General features: G+C 45.5%; 1 protein-coding gene across 3 annotated transcripts in view; it reads right to left on the bottom strand.

The window, feature by feature from the left end:
* PRR5L (proline rich 5 like) overlaps nucleotides 1–24,015 on the bottom strand; it is a 68,262-nt gene that overhangs the window by 18,737 nt on the left and 25,510 nt on the right. For all 3 annotated transcript variants that reach the window (XM_014574245.4, XM_075927493.2, XM_014574246.3), the window contains exons 5-6: nucleotides 7,899–7,956; nucleotides 3,337–3,428 (exon numbers count right to left, since the gene is read on the bottom strand). In XM_014574245.4, coding sequence (XP_014429731.2) covers nucleotides 3,337–3,428; nucleotides 7,899–7,956 — 150 coding nt within the window. The remainder of the gene's footprint in view (nucleotides 1–3,336; nucleotides 3,429–7,898; nucleotides 7,957–24,015) is intronic.

Below are 24,015 nucleotides of genomic sequence, written 5' to 3'. Positions count from 1 at the left end.
TTCAGTCCCCAGCTCTACCCACAATTCCCTTTGTGATTGTGGCAAATCACTTAGGCTATATCTACATTGGCAATTGAACAACAAAACTTTATCTTTTGTTAACCCCCTGCCTTCCGTCCCCAAAAACAAGTCTTGGTGCGAACAGCACTTTGTCAGCAGTAGCACTCTCCTTCCATCAAAGCTAACCAAGCTTGTTGGGGTAGAAGTTTTTTGTCAGCAGGCAAGCTGTGTCACTAAAAGCAGTGTAGTGCAGTCTTCGCCTTAGACTCTCTGTGCACCAGTTCTTCCTCTGTAAAATAGGAATACAGGCAGTCCCCGGGTTACGTACAAGATAGGGACTGTAGGTTTGTTCTTAAGTTGAATTTGTATGTAAGTCGGAACTGGTACATATTGTATGGGAAACTCTAGCCAAACATTTTTTTTAGTTTTGGATAGCATAGGGAAAGGTTAACTCCCCTCTAATGTTTGTTTTGCTGTCTGTTCCCCTGTTCAGAAGATTTCACATCTATTTCTGTCCCTGTGCAAACTCAGGACTAAAGGAGTAACTCATCAAATACCAAACAGCTCTGCACCATGCTTTGAGCTAATAGCTTTATTTCTACACACCACCCAGGGTTCTAGGAGGAGGGTCCTTTTTTTGCTAACACAATGAGGCCAGCACTTTGTTTGTTTTGGTGGAGTCTTTGTTTGCCCAGGGAGCCCAGCATGTATAGGGGGAGGAGGGGCGGAGAGGCTGCTTTTGTCTGCTGTTCGGCAGCCTGTTGCTCAGGGGAGGGGGCAGCCTGTTGCTGGCAGGGGGGGAGGGGAGAGGCGTGCAGGATGCGAGGCCGCTGGGGGGAGGGGGGGGCAGCGGGCGTGGGGAGGCACTTTTCCTCTGCCCGGCAGCTCTGCGGGATCCCTGTCCCTGTGGCCAGCTGCTGCAGGCAGAGGCCAGTTGGAGCCGGCCGAAGAGGAGGAGGAGGTGGATTCTAGGACCCAGGTGAGCGAGCCCCGGGGACGCTGCTGTGCTCCGGGAGCCCCGCATGTATAGAAGGGAGGAGGGGCAGAGAGGCTGCTTTTGTCTGTTCGGCAGCCTGTTGCTCAGGGGAGGGGGCAGCCTGTTGCTGGCAGGGGGGAGGGGGGGCAGCGGGCGTGGGGAGGCACTTTTCCTCTGCCCGGCAGCTCTGCGGGACCCCAGTCGGAGCCGGCCCGAGGAGGAGGAGGATCCTAGGACCCAGGTGAGCGAGCCCCGGGAATGCTGCTGCGCATGTGCGGGAGTTGCCTCACCCCGTTCGTATCTAGGGATCCGACGTAAGTCGGATCCACGTAAGTCGGGGACTGCCTGTAGTGCTGCCCAATAGTGCAAGCAGCGTTCCCTATAAGCTGTGCACTGGTGCAGGTGCTCAGAGACATTCAAATGCCACCCGACTGATCAGCAGAATGCCCACAGTTAGATTTTTGTTTCTAGTGGTGCACAGTTGCACATGCTTGGTTGCACATCAAAATTATTCCACATATGGATGGAAAAGATTAGAGGAAACATTGGTTGCAAGGACATGTTTTTGAAGTTCTTGAATACTACTGGGATATAAGCAATAGAAAAGTGTATAAATAAATAAAATACAAAGGATTTTGATTTCCAGCATTCAACCCTTCATATCATTGACTTTAAAAAGTCACAGAGTTCTGCAGTAACTTTTGTTCTATTTCTCATTATTGAGACACTGTAAAGCAGCAAAGAGATTTTCCTAGTAGAACGCTGGAGCCATTAGGGGAAAAGGAAGTCACCACTTAGGAACATGGGATCATTTTTTCTGTAGCCAGGAGAGCTATTAAAAACAAGGAGAGCAGAAGCAATTCCCAGTAAAATGAAAAGAAAGATTCTTCTCCTCAAGGATTTTAGTACATTAAAAACCAGGTTTTGGCATCTCACCCTAGTAGATTAGGGCATTCCATGCAGGGGTGATTAGTGCTTGCGAGGGAGAATTTAGTAATTTAAACTTCGGCAGGGGCAAAATTTTGGACTTGGTGAACCTCCCGAGTGCTACCACAAGTCACATCTGCCTACTTGTCTCCAGATTGTGTGTGCATATGAGCATGCACACCTGTACACACACAGAGCACAGAGTAAAAAGACTTCTCTGTTACACAATTTCATATGTACTCCACTCCCACATACCTTCTAGCATCTGCAGCAAGTACAGCCAGGAGAGAATAAAAACAATATGTTGGCATGGCTAGCAATCATCTTTAGATAAGTCCTCTCGGCCGCTTTTAGGAAATGCCAACTTTAAACATTGGGAAAGGGCAACCTGCATATGTCACCTGCTGACTTTCAAATGATAAAAGGAAAAATCAAACGTATCTAGAGTTGGCTTTTCCAGGAGCAGAGACAGGCCAAATGGGACGACCTAACATTTCTAAGACTTTCATTCTACTCAGAACAGTTGCTTTTGGTGCCTTTTCCATCCAATCATGACTGAAGAGAAGTTGTAAACATGCTAATTTCTCAACTCTAAGCAGTTAGGATTGCTGGTGCTGGAAATCCCAATGAAAACTATTATTATTTGTATTACAGTAGTGTCTAGGAAAAAAAAATATAGTCCTTGCCCCCAATGGGCTTACAATCTAAGCAAATTAAAGAAGTGTAATATAGATTTAAAATGGAATATCCTTCCGGAGTGCTGCACTTAGCTGCTTAGCCTCATAAACAGGATTTAGAGAGAAACCAGAGTCATATCACTTACCTATGCAGGTACTGTAAATACATAAATATGTGAGACCAAGGGAGAGGCTTTCAAGGGCACAAATGACAGTTAAGTGACTAACTTCAAATTCCAGACCTTCATACAAACCTTTAAAAATTTTCCACCTGACCTAGACTCAGGATTTGCTCCAGTGACTGACAGACAGTATCAGTGCTATCCCCTAGTACAAATGGGCAAAGCCATTACTTGCAGCAAAGAAGCTACCACTACTGCAATGACTAAAGCATGAATGATAATACTTGGGACAAATCCTCAGCCTAGACAAGGCCCAAGTGCAGTCCAGTGGTATCAGTGCTTAAGCACTGTTTAAATTCCATTGCAGACAGGCTCCAAACAGCTGAAGAGGATGCAAAACATTGCACTCTGCCTTCGGGAGCGAGTTTATCACAGTAGTTCCATCTGCATAGTTCACTGGGAGCCCCTGCAGCCCAAACCACGGTTGAAAGTTTTTAAAACCTGTTTATCCAGCAGAGATGGAGCCTTGATTGCTGTAGAATAGGGATGGACGGGAAGCACCAAGAGACCACGAAGCAGGTGCTGCAGTTGCATTTCTGCCCCATCTCCCAGACTGTATTTTAATCAGGTTTACCTGGACAGGGTAGAATATTGCCTGGAGCGTGGGAAGGGTCTCCGTGAAGAAGTGATCCCAGATTTCAGACAGGATATCAATGCGATCCTTGCCTAAAAGCACAGGAATTGGGAGGGAGAAAAAAACCTTTAGCAATTGTTCAAATGTCCCCATGCTCTTTACCTTATAGGAAAGCATCACAAATTCGCCACATATAAGATCTCCAATCCTGGCAGCCTCAGTTGCATTTTGTTTTGTATTTGTTCACAGCAAAAAAGTGAGAAGGGGAACAAATCTATGATCAGAAACTGCTGAGTCTCTCCCAGCTCTAAGAACACTGTTCCACATGAGATGTAAAAGAACCCAATCAAAGTAAAAGGGTGACGCTTTTACTTTGTTGTGCATTAGGTAACAGAGTCTATCTCAGCTGGTCAAGTATGTTGCAATTAAAAAGCACCAAATTACCATTAAGCTGATATTCTACTACAGTCCCACACGGAGAAGCTCTGCCTGTGCATGAAGCAAGCAGGAAGAGCCCAGAGGCTGACTGAAGGAGCCAATGCGGTACACGTGCCTCTTTAACCAGCTACCAGCGCTGTCCCTACCAATGCTGGTGCCCAACGCAGCCCAGCACTGGTGCCCCACTCCCCTTGGTGGGAGCAGCTACTCTGAAGGGAGAAGGCTGGGAGGCGGGGCAGAAGCTAGGATTCCCAGCTCTCCAAGATCAGACGTAATTAGCTGATACGGTGTCTGGTGTGGGAGAGTTGGCAACCCCTGAGCAGGGCAGGGAGAGAGGTTTACCTGGAGCCTCAGGGGAGCAGTGGTGTCAAGCAGTGCAAGTGAGGGCAGAAGGACTCAGGAGAAGCAGAGGATGTCATACCACTGGCTTGAGAGAAGCAGCATTTTAAAGGAGAAACCACCACTTCTTTCCAGCCACTGGGTGCAGAAGGAGTTTGTGCACCTCCTGAGTGCTCTGACCCTTGTGCAACCTCCTTCTGCACCTCCTGAGTCGTCTGACCCATGCTCTCACTGCTTGCTGCTGGGCTGGTGAATGGGAGTTGGACACAGCCCACAGGGACATCTAGGGAATAGGGCTGGGGGTTGCCAAACTGGTGCAGAGCTCTTGGGTGGAAGATCAGGGTGAGGCTGGGGCTGGGTGGTTTCATACACAGCACCCAGCTGCATAGGGCACCATAAAATTTGGGGCAATCTGGTGCCCCAGATTTCATGGTGCTCCAGATGGCTATATGTTTTGCATATTAGTAGGGACTATCCTGCCAGCTACATTACCTCTGAGATTCTCCCTCCCCCAAATAGAGATCTAGAAACCCCAGAACCCACCCACCTGTGTGATAAACTACAAAGTCATCAGGAGGAGAGCACTTCTTCCACCGGAGAGAGGTTTTAAACTTGGAAACTCGCCAGGTTCAAATGCTCCTATTATAGGTAGGCAGCCACAACAAAAGCCCCAAAAGTCAATGTTTGGATATTTAAAATAAATGTAGACTGAAAGTCATACAACCGAGAACCCATGTGACTGAGTTTTCATATTTCCTACTGATTCTTCCTTCAGCAAGACTGTAGCACACCTGACTTGTGATATAAGAAAGAGAACCTGCAACCATAGGGCCTGATTCTGCAAGCTTTGTCTCCCAGGAGTAAAGGCCTCATTGACTTCAACAGGTTACAGGATCAGGCCCCATATCTGCTTTTTAATGTCAACTGCAAGAATACACCAAAAAAATCACCCATTGAATTCACACTATCTAAATGAGTGGTGGGAAGAGAGAAGTGGGACCCTGTTATGTACTGAGGATGGAGTGGAGATTAAATGTAACATAAGAATGGCCATAGTAGGTCAGACCAAAGGTCCATCTAGCCCAGTATCCTATCTTCCAACAGTGGCCAATGCCAGGGGCACTGAACAGTACAGGTAATGCATCAAGTGATCCATCTTCTGTCACCCATTCTCAGCCACATGGGCTAATAGAAGTCCTAGAAGGAATTTCCCTCCAGATCAGATTGGCAGAGACCAGCTAGAGGGCAGGCAGGGATGTTCATCTCCCTATCAATCAGTGCAGGGCACAGGTCACTTGAACTAGTGTAAACAGTGAATTCTCTGTAACTTGAAGTCTGTAAATAAAGATTTGAGGACTTCAGTACCGTAGCCAAAAGTATTGGCCCTAATACAAAGAGTGGGTGGGCAAGGTTCTATGGTCTGCAATGTGCAAGAGATCACAATAGATGATCATGATGGTCCTTTTTGGCCTTAGAATCTCTGAGTATATGGACAAGTTTCTGGATCCCTCCCCTATCTGTCTCAGGGCTGAGCTGTTGTAGTGTGCGGAGCTGAAAATAAAAGGAAAGGTAATCCATAGATTAGGGAAGTGGTGTAACTGTGCAAATCCTACAGGAATGTGAAGTGCCACATAAAAATCACACGCTCTGATTAAGAAAAACCTGCACTAAAAACACTGCTGCTCAGCATTCCTTCGTCTCAGAACTGGGAAAGGAGCTTTCTTTTGGAAGTCAAAACTAACTGGGCAGTAGGCACAAGCAGCTCTCGTTGCAGCGACCACAAGCTGGATTCTCTGGAACAAAGTGATACATTTATAAAAGAAAGCAGAAGAAAAAAAATCAATGCTTGGAAATTCCATGAATCATCTGTCTCTTAACTGCATCACAGTGATCTTAACTCTTGTAAGCGCCACGTTTATAAGGCCACTTCAACAAATGAAAGGGCAGCAGCAAGGCCCTTGTCTGTCTAGCTGGAAAATCTTTTCCAAGCTGTCAGCAGCCACACGCTGGCACCTTTGTTTCATTTTAATATGATGATGGATGACTCACAAACCCACTGCCAATGGGATCTGAATCACAAATTGGGGCAGTTTTACAAGGGATTTTTGTTCGTTTGGAGTTTTGTTAACTGGTCAATGTCTGTCCTATAGAAAGCTGAGGAGCTGGTAACATCAGGACAGAGATTCCTGTTTAGGTTACTGGGTGCAGGTTACCCATAGTCTCTGCTAGAAGTGCTACAGCAGTGCATCCACAGTTCATCTGCTGAAGATGCTCTATGCCACTGGCTAGTGGCAGTCTACACTACAGAGGTTTTATTGGAAAAATGTCCATTTTTCTGAAAAAACTTCAATTATATCCACACTGCAATCGCATTCTTTTGAAAAAAAAAATCAAAAGAACAGAAGGGTTTTTCCAACGTTGGTAAACCTCTTTCTACGAGGAAGAAGCCTTTTTCTGAAAGAGCTCTTTTGGAAAAAAGCTTGTGTGGACAGGGAAGAGGAAGTTCTCACGAAAGAAAAGGAAAGAGGAAAAAGCACAGCTACCCTGGTGGCCACTCCGTCCATAGTAATCACAGCTTACATGTGAGATAGCGTCCATTCAGTGTGGACGCTCTCTTTCTAAAAATGCGCTTTGGCAGGGTGGACGCTCTCTTTCGAAAAAAGTTTTTTCGGAAGTTCTCTTCCAGAGAAGTTTCTTCCGAAAGAAGCCTGCAGTCTAGATGTAGCCTGGGAGACAACTCTCCTACTGACATAATAAAACCACCTCTGTCAGATCAGTATCAATGTCTTCAGGAGATGCTTTTCCACCAACAAAGTGCTGTCCACACCAGCATCTAGGTGGGTGTAACTTACATTGTTTAGGTGTGGGGACCCTTAATCACATCCCTCAGCAATTTAAGTTATACCTACAAGCACTTAGATACACTGTGCAGACTCCATTCCTCTCAGATTCTCTTTTATGGAAGTGGATAGTAAGTGAAATGAAAGGTGGTCCCTATAAAAGGAGGTTAGTAAACCTTCACACTATAATTACCTAGCTGCTCAATGGCAATCCAGAGGTTGAGGTACCAGCTTAAAAGATAGCAGTGCTAAGGAATCCAGCAGTGCAAGAGTATGCGCCTTTATTGTCATTTATTGGCCCTGAAAAACTGGGTCAATGGAGATGCTGGCTTGCTGATGATCAAAAAGGCCACGAAATTGAGTCAGCAGAGCCATTTCCTCCTCCACATCAGGTGTGTTCCCAGATTAGGGAGCACATGTCCTCAAGTGCACTATTGTTATGGTCACAAGACTCATGAGTTCAGGTCTCTCTGCAAGGTTTCAAACCATCTTAAGACATATTGTAAAAGCGTGTAGGGGCTTAACACTGTTAACAAGCCGGGACACAGGATTCACGTCAAGGATGGCGCATTTGGAAACTGGTCTAAATCTCACTGCAGTACCATGTGTGAGCCTTCCTGAGGAAGACTGGGACTGATGGAAAAGTCTCAGTCATACTTCTGACTCAACAAGATCCAACATGCTGCAAGCAACATACAGGCTGGAATACAATGTAGGTCCCCATAGGGTAGCAAGGATGTGTTAAACAATTCAGCTGTATGCTAGCCCAAGCAAGACTTAGTACAAGCAATCTCAGTTGCACAGATAGGGCCTTCAAGCTTCCTGTGGTGTGAATCATTTGGAGATGATGACGTTAGGATAGATGCATCTCAGCTGTCCAAACATCAAAGGCTGACTCACAAGGGTCTCCATGATCCCATTCCAAAATGGTCTCTCTATACTTGCCTTCACACAGCTTAACCTTCTCCTCTATAAACAGCAAGCCCTTCGCGAGGAGCTGGTTCTGCCAAGAGAGAAGAGAGACATGCATTTGTTTTTCCCAAGCAAATAAAATAAACTTGGAAGACAGAGCTTTATGGCTGTTGTTTGTTTGATGCACGGGTGTCTAAAGTTCAGTCAGAGCACTCCTAGAACTAACACTGGACTGGGTCGTGTTAACAAAAGGTATTAACCCCTGTCTAGCCAATAGCTATTCTGTGCAGGACAACAGGTGCAGCAGTTACCTGGACCTTTTCACAAAACAGCTGGATTTCAGGTGAACTAAAGGATGAGCTTGTATTGGGCCACAAGACTGGGAGTCAAGAGACTTTCTGGCACTGTCACAGTCTTCCCATGTGCCCTGGGGAAATGCCATTTAGGGAAGATTGACCAAGATATTTAGACACCTAAAGATGCAGCTAGGCACCTGATAGAATTTACAAGAGTGCCTAATTGTCTTCGACACTTCTATAAATCCCATTAAGCTCCTAGTTACATCCTTAGGTGCCTAAATACCTTGGTAAATCCATCCTTAGGCAGTCTGTGGCTGGGTTTCCCAACCTGCTAGCATTATTGTGAGAAGAAAATCCGTTATTGTGAAATGATTTGAGATTCTTGGATGAGAGGGCTAGGGACAGGTAATGTACATATTGCCGTCTCAGAAAGGCTGTACCCCACCCTAGCATTGCAATTGCACAAATTAGGGAATGTGCCTCCTGATTATAGGAAATACTGAACCATCAGAGCAAAAAGGGCTACTCAGGGAGTACATCTTTCCCAGAGTGCAAAGCACAATCTACTAAGTGATTGTTTCTTTTCATTACCCATAATATCCCGGAGACTCAGCTACTCAGAACAGGCCAGAGTGTGGAAGTCTCAACCTTTGTCTCCGATTCCCCTCAATCAATGGATAAGTAGTGCCAGTCTTAATGTCCAATATACACTATCCACATACATATACCCTTGAAAAGTGCATGAGAACTCAACCCATCAGCTTGAACTCTGCTGCTTGGGCTCTAAGAAGCAAGCATTACTAAGCATGAACAAAGGATCCCCAGTGCTTAGCCTGGGTAGCTTGAAAAGGCACACAGAGCTTGCTCATTATAGAAGTTTTTCCATCTTTTGAAATCGAAGATTAACTTGTGTGTGTATGCTTACCTTCTTTAATCTTGTAAATAAATAATTTCTTTCTTGTTAGCTAAATCTTTAGTCAGTATATTATAGAATTGGCTACAAGAGCTGTCTTTGGTATAAGATATAAAGTGCAATTGACCTAGTGTGACAAGTCATTTGGAATCAGAGTAACCTGAATATTGATAAACTTAAAAACAACAAATGGGCCCACAAAAGCTCATGATACCATCTATATGTTTTGTTAGTCTATAAAGTGCTACCAGACCATTTGTTATTTTTTAAGTTTATCCTGTACAGACTAACTTGGCTACCCCCTGAAGCTTCTGAATATTGATGTGATTGTTGGTTTAAACTTTAAAGGTTTAACTGCATGTATCAGACATAAGAATTTATCCATGTAGGTGAGTGTGTGTGAGAGAAATCTGATCTGTCCATAATGTTGTCAAGGTTAACAAGACACCCCCACACACACCCCTCCCAGAGTTCTCAGCTAGGCAAATCAGTCATTGAATTCAAAATAGGAAGAAGCTCATTCTGCCCTGGAATCTTATGCTAATCTTATGGAAACTTAGCATTTTACATGCTACATTGACTGGTGCCCTAGAAATGACCTTCTTCCCTTGGTATCTTTACTTCAATCTGAAAGCTTGGCAAAGAGAGTTTAAGAAAGCTCCCCTAACACAACACACTCATTAGAAGGGTTCCCCAAATATACATAAAAGGCAGAAATCAGTCCTGAAGTCAGTAATGTTTCCTGGGAAACAAGTCAAGACAGAATTTGCCTCAAGAGGTATATACATGATGGATCCAGAGATGGGTAAGACTGAACTGGACAGCATATATGGGAGCTGCAATGTGGATGGGTTGCTGACATTCTAAACACCATGTTATCTGACCTTGTTCAAAGCAGGTCTAGTTATTACAGTGCTTGAAACACAAAGTAGCTTCAACTTGCAGCCACTTTCACAATGACAAGAGCATCTATTCCGCAATCTATAGATTTGCCAGCACATTGCTCTCCTCCCCTCTTCCCCCTTTGGCATCCACAAAAGTTTTAAACTATGGTTAATGAGACTCATTTGTGCCTCATTTGCAAGCAGATTAAGGGATTCAAACACAGAGGACGTCAGGGCTTCATTCCCTACAAAATTCACATCTCTGGAGCAAACAGAGCTACCCAGATCAGTGTTTACAGAGGTAGCCATGTTACTCTTTTTCAGCAAAAATAACAAGGAGTCCTTGACACCTTAAAGACTAACATGTTTATTAGGGCATAAGCTTTTGTGAGATTCAACTCATTTCCCTCCCCATCCCGTCTCTTTTCTGCTATTTATTTGTACCCTGAACCCCTTACTCCATTCACCTGAACAAGCGATTATGCCCTCGAAAGCTCATGATACCATCTACATTTTTGGTTAGTCTCTAAGTTGCTGCAGAACTATTTGTTTTTTAAATTTTTTCACTTCCTCAGATGCTTTCAGAATCTACGTTAACTTAGGCTGTCAGGGGACTAGACTACTTTAGTCTCCAGAAACAATTTATGCTTTGGGTACATATCACACAGGGCACTCTGTTTCTGCATCATACGACAGCAGCAGTGGGCAATAACCATCTACAAGACAGATTTGATTTACCAGGGTTAACCCTTGGCAGGCCACTGCTGCTGTATTTACCTGCACCTCTGTAGGACCAGGTGCTTGTGGTTCCTGTTGGTCATGGATCGCCTTTCCCAACCAATGGGAGCTGCAGGAAGTGGTAGCCCTTGTACATGCAGAGGCGCAAGTAAATATAGTGGCAGTGGCCTGCCAAGGGCTAACCCTGGCGAACCACCACTGTCTTATTATAGCCCACTTCTGTGCTACAGCCTTGCAAAGGTCAAAGGTTTTTACATAATTTGGAAATGAAATTACAATATGCTTTTTAACAGGGTCAGATAACAGTGTTTTGAATGACAGAAGCAGATGTCATCCAATCCATGCTGCAGCTACAAAGGTTGCTAACTAGGGTGAGTCAAGCATTTCCCACTAAAAAACTTTTTCCAGTGAAATACTGGAAGTTTGAGATGCCCAGGCTCTATTATGTCATTTCTGTGAAGATACTTCTATGCCAACAGGAAAGCCTCCCCCCATAAGCATAGTTAATTCATCTCTGCTAGGGGCACATAATGATGTTGATGGGAGAGTCTCTCCCATTGACATAAGGTTGTCTATACCAGGAGTGGGGGGGGGGGGTGGGGGGGGGGGCTAGGTTGGTGTAATTGCAGCGCTTAGCGGTGTGGAGTTCTCAAACCTCTGAGCAGCATAGCTAATTCACTGTAAGTTTGTAGACCTGGCTCAATTAAACTAAGGTATTTGCAGAAAGGGTCTGCTTTCTGGGGGAAAAAATCCAGTTTCTAATGAGGTTATTTTAACCAAAAATCAAACCTTTTTGCAGAAAATCCCACCCCCTACTTTCCAACCCACTCTATTGTGGAGAGGAACATGAGCAACATTGGGAAATAATGTCCCTGTGTGTACCAGGCTCCAGGCTTCCTACACTGCAGATGCTGGAGAGCTTTAATTTTCTCAGAGGTCCCAGAGGGTGAAGACAGGTCCTTCGAGAGACGCATTCACTTGTCTGGATAGATCACTAGAGATTTTGGGTGCAGTTTTAGCCACGTTGGGCCCCACATCCGAGAGAGACATAGTGGGTGATGTAATAGCTTTTATTGCACCAACTTCTGCTGGGGAGAGAGAGACAAGCTTTCAAGCCACACAGAGCCAGGGGCACTAGAACGAGGGGGCAGGCATCACAGGGCCTTCACTTATTACCAGCCATAACGGTGAGCAATGGGGAAGAGTGGCAATGAGAAGTGAGCAGGGGTAGGGTCTTGGGAGGAAGAGACAGCATAAGAGTAGGGTTGCCAGACGGTTTCAACAAAAATACCGGACACACTTGACATTACATCACAATCTACATTACATCTTATTTAGAAAATACTGGACATTTCTATTTTCTCATTTATATTTTCTCAATTTGTTTCCCAAACAGAAAGCTCAAATACTGGACTGTCCGGTTCAAAACGGGACACCTGGCAACCCTACACAAGAGCACTGTCTGAGGCGGGAAGGAGTAGCACAAGGGGCAGGACCTCAGTTCAGTCACATATAGTGCCCCTCCCCATTCCCTTGCGCTTAGTGAGCTTCCACCGCTCCTGCACGGAGCTCTTCTACAGGTCCGGTAAAGGCAACGAGAGTGCTGCAGCTAAATACATGGGCAGTCAGCACATACGGGACAATCCAAGGTGAAGGGATACAGAAGTGGGAAAATGAAAGATACTACTTCACCCACTTTGTCTACAGATTTTGGATCCATTTAGCAGGCAGGTTTTTCTGCTGATTGGTCCAGGAGCTGCACTGCTGCCAAGAATGCTAAGATTGGATACAGATTCAATTTAACCTTCCTCCCCAGATCAAGCACTCCACCAGATACATTTGCATTTTTAAAAATACAGCAGTGTAGTCTACTAAAGAATGAATACACTCTAACAAATACAGAATGAACCAGAACTTATCTAGATTACACATCTCATATTTGTCCCTGGTTGCTATAGGCAACAGAGGGATATAGCCTAGGGGAAAATAATCTGATTCAGCTACAAGCAGGAGCAGACAATGCCTCACTCTAAGAAAGCTTGAAGGAAACACGTCTATATGAAAGGAAGTTAGATTGCCCACCTTCTCTCCTTTGCTATTACAGGAGAACTGTATGCTTGAATAAGAGATTATTCTCCTTCTAAATCAACTTTCTCCTGGATCCCATGGTGAAATCTTAACCTTACATGTTAGGACAACAGAAGTAGCTCTAAGTCTAGTGATGAGTACCAAAAACATTGTGCTACTCCTTCGGGAAGAGTAGATGGACTGGGAGGGAACAAAGCCCTGGGTTAGCATCCAAAGTTAGCAAACCTGGCCCAAATAAATTTGGGAAGCTGTGTGTACGGCAGCAGATACAAACAAATGGATTTACGATGTCTGATAGGATGCTGAGTACAATACATTTTCCAATGGCAGAGACAGAGACAGAGAAAGAGAGAACATGTGTTAGGGATGATAAATATTGACTAATTGACTAATCTAATGTTGATGCATTTTGTACCTCTTCCTCTTCCCTCCTAGCCCCTTGCTGCCTCTTTCTGATAGAGGCAGCAAGGGTTGGGGACGCGACTAGTTGACTAGCCTGTCGACTATTTGCTTATCGGATTGTCAACTAGTTGACTAGTGCTTCGCATCCCTAGCACTTCTGAGGCTGGGGCTTTCTTTTGGATAAAAACTCAAACACTGAATTCTGTCTGCTTTGTATGGACATTTTTGGACTAGAAAGTTTCCAAAGGGAGTCACATGCCTTGCAGTAAAATGCAGTCACTTGTTTGATGACAGCTTCTTTGTCCTAGTATCAAAGCACAGAAGTTTATTTTCTTCAAGAGTGAAAAGAAGTTTCCAATTGTTTCTGGAGATAGAATTTTTAAGTAGGCAGAATACACCTATCTGAGCTGGAAATTGTCCAGGATGTTACAGTTAACACCCAAGTCTTACGAAAGGCATCAGGGAATCTTTAGTGATCACAAGCAGCTTCACATCTTGTCTGTAATATGGATATGCCTGTGGCCACGTTCCTGTTCAAAAAGGAGCGGAGAAATTCTCCAACTAACCAAAGAAAGCAATTAACATTCCTCAACATGCCTTTCTTCTTCTTTACAAAAGAAAATACACGTACTCACAATTAGTAACAACTTTAGGATTCTTTTCTATTCACATTTCAGCACTGGACATGTCCTATATTTTTAAAAGATATTACTCACCAAGGACAAATACCTGTTCAAAATCAACAAGTAGTCCTGTGGCACATTAGGGCACATCTATGCTTACCGGAAGAGCGACGCTCTGAAGGTCGATCTTCTGGTATTTGATTTAGCAGATCTAGCATAGACCCATAAATATATCTAGTATACACATTGTAAATTGAACACCGAGGGAAGCCACCGCTGGCTTCCAATACTCCTGCTTCTGCAAGGAGTAAGGGAAGCCAATGGGAGTGTTTTGCTCCTGTCAATCTCCTACAGTGTGAACACTGCCAAGGCTCGGTTTAAGGTAATCCAACTCCAGCTACGCATTTTGCGTACCTTAAGCAGAACTTCCTGGTCTTCTGTGAACCAGGCTTTAGAGATTAATCAAAATATATATAGTATCATGAGCGTTTGTGGGCAAAATAATCCACTTCTTCAAATGAGCTTGAGCCATATATTGTTAAATCTAAGGTGACATGAGACTACTCATTTTTTTTAAAGTTACAGATTAACATGGCTACCCCTCTGAAACTGTTCAGAAAGTCTCATTTCCATTAAACTCAAAAAATTGAGCCTGTTCCACTGAATTTTTTTTACATCATATTTTATAATTTCTTTAGTTCGGCATAAGCTCCATTACAGGTCTTGGTTTGACTACGTAGCTCTTGTATCAAGTTTTGCAAGGAAACTGACATCTGAGAGGCACAAGTGTCACTTAAAATTGTGTGTCCAGAATTTTTCAGAGGCATTGCTAGTTCCATGCAGCTCCCAACTGCAGATGCACATTTTTCCACTTGTGGGAGGCATTTTAAAACCACAATTGGGCCTTCTTATCTACAGAGTTCATCCCTGACACTCCCCAAAATTCAGCAAGCTGGATGGATATGTGAGTTTATTTTGGCCCAGTAGACAGAATAAGCCACAACACCATGGCTGTGTCTATACCGGCATGAATTTCCGGAAATGCTTAAAACGGAATACTATTCCGTTTTCAGTTTTTCCGGAAAAGGAGCATCTACATTGGCAGGCTGCTTTTCCGGAAAAGCGTCCGTGGCCAATGTAGACGCGCTTTTCCAGAAAAGAGCCCCGAGCGTCATTTTCGCGATTGGGGCTTTTTTCCAGAAAAGACTACTGGGCTGTCTACACTGGCCCTTTTCCGGAACAGTGTTCCGGAATAAGGACTTATGCCCGAGCGGGAGCAGAATAGTTTTTCCGGAATAGCGGCTGATTTTGTACAGTAGAGCATCGTTGCTTTTCCGGAAATTCAAGGGCCAGTGTAGACAGCTCGCAGCTTATTCCGGAAAAGTGGCTGATTTTCCGGAATAAGTGGCCCAGTGTAGACACAGCCTAAGGGTATGTCTACACTTCAGCGCTATTTTGAATTAACTTAATTCGAAATAGTTAATTTGAATTAAGCTAATTCGAATTAATGCATCTGCACACAAAAGCTATTTCAAAATAGCGTGTCCACACTGAGCGGACCCTGAACCGAAGTTAAGGCTGGCCGGAACCAGTGCCGGCAGGGCATCAGGTTAGGACTTAGTGTGTGGGGCTGCTGCCTGAGGCTACTGAACTCCGTGCTTAAAGGGACCCTACCCCCACCCCGGACAGACAGTTTTCAGGGTTCCCCACTTGCTTGTCTACCTCGATGAGGGACAGCAAAGCAGTCCTGTCTTGGAGTGCCCAAGTGCCCGCACTCAGGACACCACAGCACTTGGCCACATGGAGCCAGAGCTGCCCTTGGACACACCGGTGCATCTCGTGGGGTCGTTGCCATCAGCCCGGCTGCACTTGCTGCAGGCTGCCATCTGGGGGTGTCCATCGGGGGTCCATCCCAAGGAGCCCTCAGAGCCACCCTGGTCCTCCCCACAGGGGCTTGTGCCCCATTCCTCTCTTACATCCTTCCACTTACCGCTCCCTAACCCCCCTTCCTGATGTCAAACAAAAGACACGTATGTTCAAAAATAGAAACTGGGTTTATTGAACAAAATTGGAGGGGGATGAACCTCTGGGAAGACTGGGAAAAGGAGGTGGGAGAGGGGAAGAGAGAGGGTGGGAGAGGGGAGGGGGAAACCTGGGAGGAGGGAGCTGGAAGGGGGAAGCAAGGGGAAGAAGGGGGAGGGGAAGCTCAGGGCCCAGGTCTAACCAGACCAACTTGATTTTCATGCAAACCTTCTCCTGGGTTCGCATGTGGCCTTTGGTGGCCAGGCTGGCAGCTATTCTGCCAAAGACAGCCGCATTCCTTCGTCTAGTGCGGAGATCATGGATGTTGGGGACACCCCCCCCCCCCCCCAAAACCTGAATAAGGTCCATGATCTCCACTCTGGACCAGGAAGACACCCATCTTGTCCATCCCCTGTCAGGCTCCTGGGAGCTGACAGACTGCTCCTGGGGAGCAGTGGAGGGCTGGCTGCCAGTGGCTTGCTGGCTCATGTTTTGGGGCCACTGGGTCAGGGTGGCCACTGCTGAATCTGGGCTGGCAGGCTTGGAGCTGGCACAGGCACTGTGGCCAGGGTCTATCCCTTTAATGGCTCCAGGGCTGGGGGAGAGAAGAGTATGTTTTCCTGGTTGTGCCCAGAGTGGCCATCAGGGCTCCCTGGGAAGGGCTGGAGGCCCCCTATTTTGAATTAAGTGTCTACCCAGCACTTAATTCAAAATAGCTATTTCGAATTTGATGTTACTCCTCGTAGAATGAGGTTTTCCAAATTCGAATTAAGTGCTCCACTATTTCAAATTAATTTCAAAATAGTGGTTTGCATGTATAGACGCTATTAAAGTTCATTTGAAATAATGGCTGTTATTTCTAATTAACTTTGTAGTGTAGACATACCCTTAGAATCAGAAGCACAATCCAGAGTATTTGGGGGTTGTTTCACCCCTGCCCTGGTACCTTACAATGCCTGGCAGTAGCACGTCCTCCACACCACGCACAACCTACCGGCATGCAAGCCATACCTTGAGAGTGTCTGGGTATGTCTACACTACAGCGCTAATTCGAACTAACTTAGTTCGAATTAATTAATTCGAACTAAGCTAATTCGAACTAATGCATCTAGAACTAAAAACTAGTTCGAATTAACATTAAGTGGACCCTGAACCGGGGTTAAGGATGGCCGGAAGCAGTGCCGGCAGGGCATCAGAGGAGGACTGAAGAGCATGGAGATGCTGTCTCAGGCTAGCCGAGGGTTGTGCTTAAAGGGTCCCGACCCCCACCCAGGACAGACAGTTTTCAGGGGTGCCCCACTTGCAAAGCAGTCCTGGCTTGGATTGCCCGGAGTACCCACACTGCGCACATCACAACACTCGGCCATCAGACCGGCTGCACTTGCCCCAGGCTGCCATCTGGGGAGAGGGGGCAATTGGGGGGCTGCAGGAGAGCTTCCACCCCCAGAAGCCCGCAGAGCCAGCCCAGTCCTCCCCATCGGGGGCGCGTACCCCATTCCTCCCTCACCTCCTTCCACTTACCCTTCCCTAGCCCCTCTTCTTGATGTACAAAATAAAGGACAATTGTGTTCAAAAATGGAATCTGTCTTTATTGAACAAAACTGGGGGAGACTGGGAAAAGGAGGTGGGAGAGGGGAAGAGAGAGGCTGGGAGAGGGGAGGGCAACTACAATGATCAGGGGTTGGGAACAGGTCCCATATGAAGAGAGGCTAAAGAGACTGGGACTTTTCAGCTTAGAAAAGAGGAGACGGAAGGGGGACAGGATAGAGGTTTCTAAAAGTAGGAGTTGGGCGGAGACTGTGCATACAGAAAAGTTCTTCATTAGTTCCCATAAAGAAGGACTAGAGGACACCAAAGGAAAGGAATGGGTAGCAGGCTTCAAACTAGTAACAGAAAGTTGTTCTTCACAAAGCAAAGAGTCAACCTGTGGAACTCCTTGCTGCAGGAGGCTGTGAAGGCTAGAACTGGAACAGAGTTTACAGGGAAGTGAGATCAAGTCATGGAGGTTGGGTCCATGGAGTGGTATTAGCCAGGGGGTAGGAATGGTGTCCCTGCCCAAGGTTTGTGGAAGGCTGGAGAGGGATGGCATGAGACAAATGACTTGGTCACTGTCTTCGGTCCATCCCCTCCAGGGTCTCTAGGGTTGGCCGCTGTCGGCAGACAGGCTACTGGGCTAGATGGACCTTTGGTCTGACCCAGGACAGCCATTGTAAGCTCAGGGCTCAGGGTCGGGGGTCTCAGTGGACCACCTTGATTTTCATGCACACCTGCTCCTGGATGGCCAGGCTGGCAGCTCTCCTGCCCTAGCCGGCCACTTTCCTGTGCCTAGTGCGGAGATCGTGGACGAGGTCCACGATGTCCGCACTAGCCCAGGCGGGTGCCCGCCTCTTGCAGTCCCGGGCAAGCTCCCGGGAGCCGCCAGCCTGGTCCCGGGAAGAGGGGGAGGGCTGGGGGGGGGCATCGGGTGGCTGGCTGGAGCCGTGCCAGGTGCAGGGTCTGCTGGCTGGGTGCTGGCAGGCTTGCACCTGGCACGGGCACCGTAGCCAGCCAGTGCCCCTTTAACGAGTCCGGGGCCAGGAGGGGGGCAGGCGAGTTTCCCTGATGTTGGCCAGAGTGGCCACCAGGGAAACCTGGGGAGGGCTAGCCTCCCACTAGTTCGAATTAAGGGGCTACACACCCCTTAATTCGAACTAGCTAGTTCGAACTAGGCTTAATCCTCGTGGAATGAGGATTACCTAGTTCGAACTAAAATGCAGGACAATAAAATGCCAGACCCACTTCCCACGAAAGCTCATTATCTAATAAACCATCTTGTTAGTCTTTAAAGTGCTACATTGTCCTGCATTTTGCTTCAGCTACCCCAGACTAACACTGCTACATTTCTATTACTATTCTAGTTCGAACTAAGCGCTCCATTAGTTCGAATTAAATTCGAACCGTTAGTTTGAACTAACCTTGTAGTGTAGACATACCCTTTGTGTGTAACTGGAGCCCCCTGGCTCTTGCCAAGCTTAGTTAAAAGACAGATTTTAAGTGAGTACAAATAATGAGGCATAAAAGACAGGAGCATCTATTTAATAAACTTCTTAGCTTTAAAGCAAACTTTTTACTTCTAGCAAAGTTACTGACTGAACTCTTTGAGGGGACCAATGTCCAACAGCAGTTTCCTTTTGTCTTCTTGGGTGCAGAGAACGATGTGGGAAGGAGAGGGAGAGGCAACAGGATGCCTTTGAGTGTTTGTCCCTTCTTTTTACAGTTTCAGTCTCCCTAATGAAAAAACATTTCCAGCTAAGACCCAGGAGACAAAGACTGGTTTTTTCACCTGTTTGAATTTCCTTTTTTCTCTCTCTCTTCCTGCCTGATGACTCTGTTTACTGTTTAAATGCAAACTAAGGCTAAGCACACATTCCATCCTTTGCTTAGGACAGATCAGACTTCTGCTTGGGCAGAATAGTGGGGATTAGAACAGGTGTTAACACCACCATATAGGGAAATGTTGTAACTTCACATACAACGTTACTGCACATATTTTACCATGACACTACAGACCAGCAAAATATGAGTTTTCAAATCATATCTTACAAGGCATATCTTGTACAAAGATTATTACAATACTGCCTAGAGGTGAATACAGAGGTGTCGTCTGTAACACTTTTCACTTCTGTATGTCACAATGCCACCAAAATATAAAGCAGTTCACTACTTTTAATGCAAAGAAATCAGAGGGAGGTTTTATGGGCAGACAAAGCAAGAAATAAATTGAGGCCACGGCTACACCACAGGCACAGTTACAACACCATGACTAATGCCACTTCTTCCTACAGTGGGTTGTTTCATCACTATAGGAATCCCACCTCCGCAATTGACAGTAGCTAAATCAGCAGAAGGATGCAGAGATTAGATCGCTGCTCACAGGTGTGAATTTTTCACATCCCGGAGTGCTGAAGCTATGTTGACCTATCATTTTAAAGTGTGAACCAGGCCTGAATGTGAGTAAAGAAGACAGTGTTTGCTAGGAAGTGTTGTAGCTATTCACAAAGAGGGTGTTATTGTAAGAAACTAGCCCACAATATTTCCATGTTACAGAGGAAACAGACAACACTTCTGACCGCATAAAGTATAATTCAGAGTAAAGAGCCAATGCAGGGCCCATTGTCTCATGTAAATTTTAATGGCAAAAAGTAGCCACAGTTCAGAGCCTTTGCAGGCAAATCAGCAAGGTCCACAAAGGAACTTTGGTAGGATAACCAGAAGTCCTATTTTTAAAGGGATAGTCCCATATTTAAGCCCTCCTGCAGGTGTTCTGACTTCTTAAAAATGGGCAACTGGCCCATATTTTCTGTATCCCTCCCCACATCAGTTCTGGTGGGGTTGGCTGCTGACTGGATCCCTGCTCACCATCCAGAGGCCAACAATAGGGGCGGGTGTGCAATGAGGCTGGTAGCTGTGCAATGCTGCAGAATGTAGGGCTGGCCACTCCCCCCGCTGATCTGTTAGCACAGCCCCTGCTGTGTGCCCACACTCAGCCAACAGAGCCTCATCCCTTGTCCCATTTCCAGCACCCTTGTCAACCTTCCCTCATCCTCTGCCTTCAATGGAGGGCAGAGAGAGTGGGGCTCCTCCATCCCCTAGGCACCCTCCCCTGCAGAGCCACCTCTCTGGCTTAAGTTCACTAAAGCCCCTACAGTCATATCTCCCAGGCCCTGGTGCACAATGCATCCTTAGGGCTTGACCCCTTCCTGTCCATACTGTAGCCAAGGGACAGGTGGCAGTTGGGTTACATCAATAACTAGCACCAGCCTGGAAGCAAGAAGCAAGAAGGGACAAGTTGCTTCCAGCTACAGGTCCTAGGGAGAGGGGAGCAGGGAAGAGCCCTGCTAAGACATGGGCTAGGTCATCCCTTCCCCTTTTCTGTCCCTGCTGTGGCTGGAAACAGCTCCCTTCCCTTTTCGCCCGCACCGTGCCAAAAGGCTGTGGCAGGCACATTTTGGTGTGAACCTTGGCAGAAATGTATGGGTGGGGGAGAATGTGACTCTGTGTACCTCTGCCCCAATGTGTTGTCTCAGGAAGATATGACTCCAGAGAAGCGGGTCCATCCTGCAGGCCTAGCCAGGAATGGAGAGCGGAAAGCGCTAGGTAGGAAAGACCAAGGAGTCTTCCCCCCCCACGTGAGAGAGGAGTATGCATGTGTCACCTCTCGCTGGGCAAACACTAAAGCTTTAGAGACAAGAAGGTAAATAAAAAGAAACCAACAGCAGCTTCGTTTTAAGAAATGGACGTTTTGATTAAATTAAATAGGAGAATACAATCAGTACAGAAGCCATATTACTGATTTTGATACCAAAGTCAATATATTTTATGGCATCTCTGTGCTTTCAGCACACCACAATTTTGTACAGCACGTAGATGTTGTTAGGGGAAACACCACAATTTTGTACGGCATGTAGATGTTGTTAGGGGAAACTGGCAAGGAACGAGTGGATCTGTGCACCTTAGAACACGTCAGTTTGCGGTAAGTGCAGTTTCTGGGTATTCAGGCTAAAGCGGTCAGCAGCTAAATACTTGAAATCTCCATTTCCTCCCTCTGGATTGGAGACTTAACAACCCATACGATGTGAGGAGGAGCAGTTCAACCCTGCCAAAGCTTTCACTTCAGGCTGCCTGCAGACTCAAGCACATTATGTATCAGTATGTCAATATGCAATAGTTTACATTTTTAAAGGCTTTTGTGTGCATGAGGGCTAGTAAGATTATAACTTAAAATGTGGATTCTGGAAATTCAGCGTGGGGTAGATCCTGCAGTAAATCAGCAATGGCAGAATATACTGGGCACTGGTTATTTGGTCTTTAAAAGCTCAGAGGTCACTTTCAGTAATATGGCTGAGATCTCTTCTAAGGTTACTCAGGCAGTAGATTAGTAACACAAACCTCATTCACAATCACACATTTGAATTTCCACTGAGATCTTTATATGAATGAGTGCATTAGTCTGTTGTACTGTGGTTTTATTTTAACTACAAGACACATTTGATTACATTGAGACAGTGGGATTTTGAAGATAAAATCTCCTTAAGACTTTATTGGGACTATCTAAGAAAGATAAAGATACCTAGTTTTTGAAGATTCCATGCAGTGTAAAACCTGGTAATTTCCATGGCTGTTGGTGAAAATTAAAGTTCTTAACTGTCAGTGGCTGAAACAATTTTTTTAAAAATTATGTGAGTGCCAGCACTCAAACTATGGAAAATGTGATTTGAAATTTATCTTAGCACTTAGCAATAGTGTAGCATACCCTGTAGTGTAACAGGACAAAAAATGTTGCAGGCACTATATAATTTTCAAGCTTTGGAAGATTCAGGTAATTGGAAGATTCACTAGAGCATTTAAAATTGCCCACATCATCTTGATGGGAAAACAGATCTATAGTTGAGGCAGAAAAGGGAAGGTTGTACCTTTTAACCTCGTAAAGGTTAAGGCCAAAAAGACCATCATGATCATAGTCTGACCTCTCAGGACACAAAATCTCACTCATCCACTTCTGTAACAAGCCCCTAACTTCTGGCTGAGCTACTGAGTCCTCAAATCTTGATTAAAAGGTTTCCAGTTACAGAGAATCCACTATTTACTCTAGTTTCAATCAGTAAGTGACTTAGGCAGACGAAGGTGGACAACATAAAGAACTTCAGAGACTTGATTAAGAAAACATTTCTTCTCTGATAGAGAAATATCAATGAGTAGGCTTGGTATCTTTACGGTACAGCCATTCCACTGCCTTACTGCTTCTTGGACAGAAATCCATGGAAAGGGATTTCAGCTGTTTATAGTCAATCATGTGCACTATAAGTTTAATTTCACAAACATATCAGGGGAAGATAAAGTGTTTCCCTCTTTAGTCTACCTCTCAGAATGCCTGCCCTCATATGGAATGCCTGCACTGGGGCTTCCCCCCATCAGGGTGATGCAGACTGGGACAAGACACATTTTTAACACTTGACTACACTCAGGTGAAACTCTGGCTCTGTTGACTTCAGTGGCAAAACATTCATCATGTTTGAACTGGTGCTGCTGCATAAATGCAGTTACACGAGTGCAAATTCCCCGCCCCCAAAATAGTGTAAAATTAACTCAAATAGCCCTTGCACTGCCAGCTCAGTGTACAAATACACTTTTTTTGTATTTGTACAATATTGAGCATATATGGATCCCAATCCTGATTGTGGTCTTTGAGGCTAATCATACGATTATATCATTATTAATCCCCATATTACCCACAAAAAAAAGCCCAGGTTCTACTTAATACTATGACTTGGCTCTGAATTGGAGTCCCAGCCAATGACAATGAGAAGGGATTTTAGATATGGCCTCTTATCTCTTTGGCTTTACTGTTAAGAGACCAAGCAAACATCACCTATGGCCAATGCTTCTAGCCATCAAGGACTTTTCTAATTGGCTTCCATAATGCAAGCACATCTCATTCAGAGACAAAAAAAACAAAAGTTTGAAGTAGGAATAAGAGATCCTCCGGAAAAGGGCTTTATTCCGGAGGATCGCGCCAGTCTAGATGCTTTTTTCCGGCTTTTCCCCAAGCCGGAAAAAAAGCGGCAGCCATGTTTATTTAAATCCCGCGGGGGATATTTAAATCCCCCGCGGATTTCCCTCTTCTGACTTACCTGCTTTGCATGCCTCTTCCAGAGAAGGGGCCAGTCTAGACGTAGCCTTTCAGTATAGTTCAGAACACAGAATACAGAACACCCAGAGCCAATCAGTGCTTACACACTAGCATTTTATATGGTTCCTTCCAGCATGTTATTGCTTCACACTTTTCTTTGTTTAGTCTCATGCCCCATAGGGTATGTCTACACCACAATCAAAAATCTGCAGCACCGAGGGCAGGTCCACACTTATGATGAGATTGGCACTACAGCAATCAATCTCCCAGGGGTCGATTTAGTGGGTCTAAGACCATCTAAATCAACTGCTGATTGCGCTTTCATTGCCTCCAGTACTAAAGCAGAATGAGAAGCAGTAGGGAAGTCAACAACAGAGTTTCCCCTTGCCCCCCCAGGGAAGACCCCGCAGAAACTCGATCTAAGGTACATTGGCTCCAACTTCGCTATTCACATAGTTTGAGTAGCATTCTTTAAGTCGACATTGCCCCCTAACGTAGACTTGCCCTGAGTC

This window comes from Pelodiscus sinensis, chromosome 5 (assembly GCF_052426305.1).
Source record: "Pelodiscus sinensis isolate ZL-2025 chromosome 5, ASM5242630v1, whole genome shotgun sequence".
Taxonomy (NCBI): Eukaryota; Metazoa; Chordata; order Testudines; family Trionychidae; genus Pelodiscus; species Pelodiscus sinensis.
The sequence above is the reverse complement of the archived record's forward strand: the minus strand, read 5'-3'. Positions and strand labels throughout refer to the sequence as shown.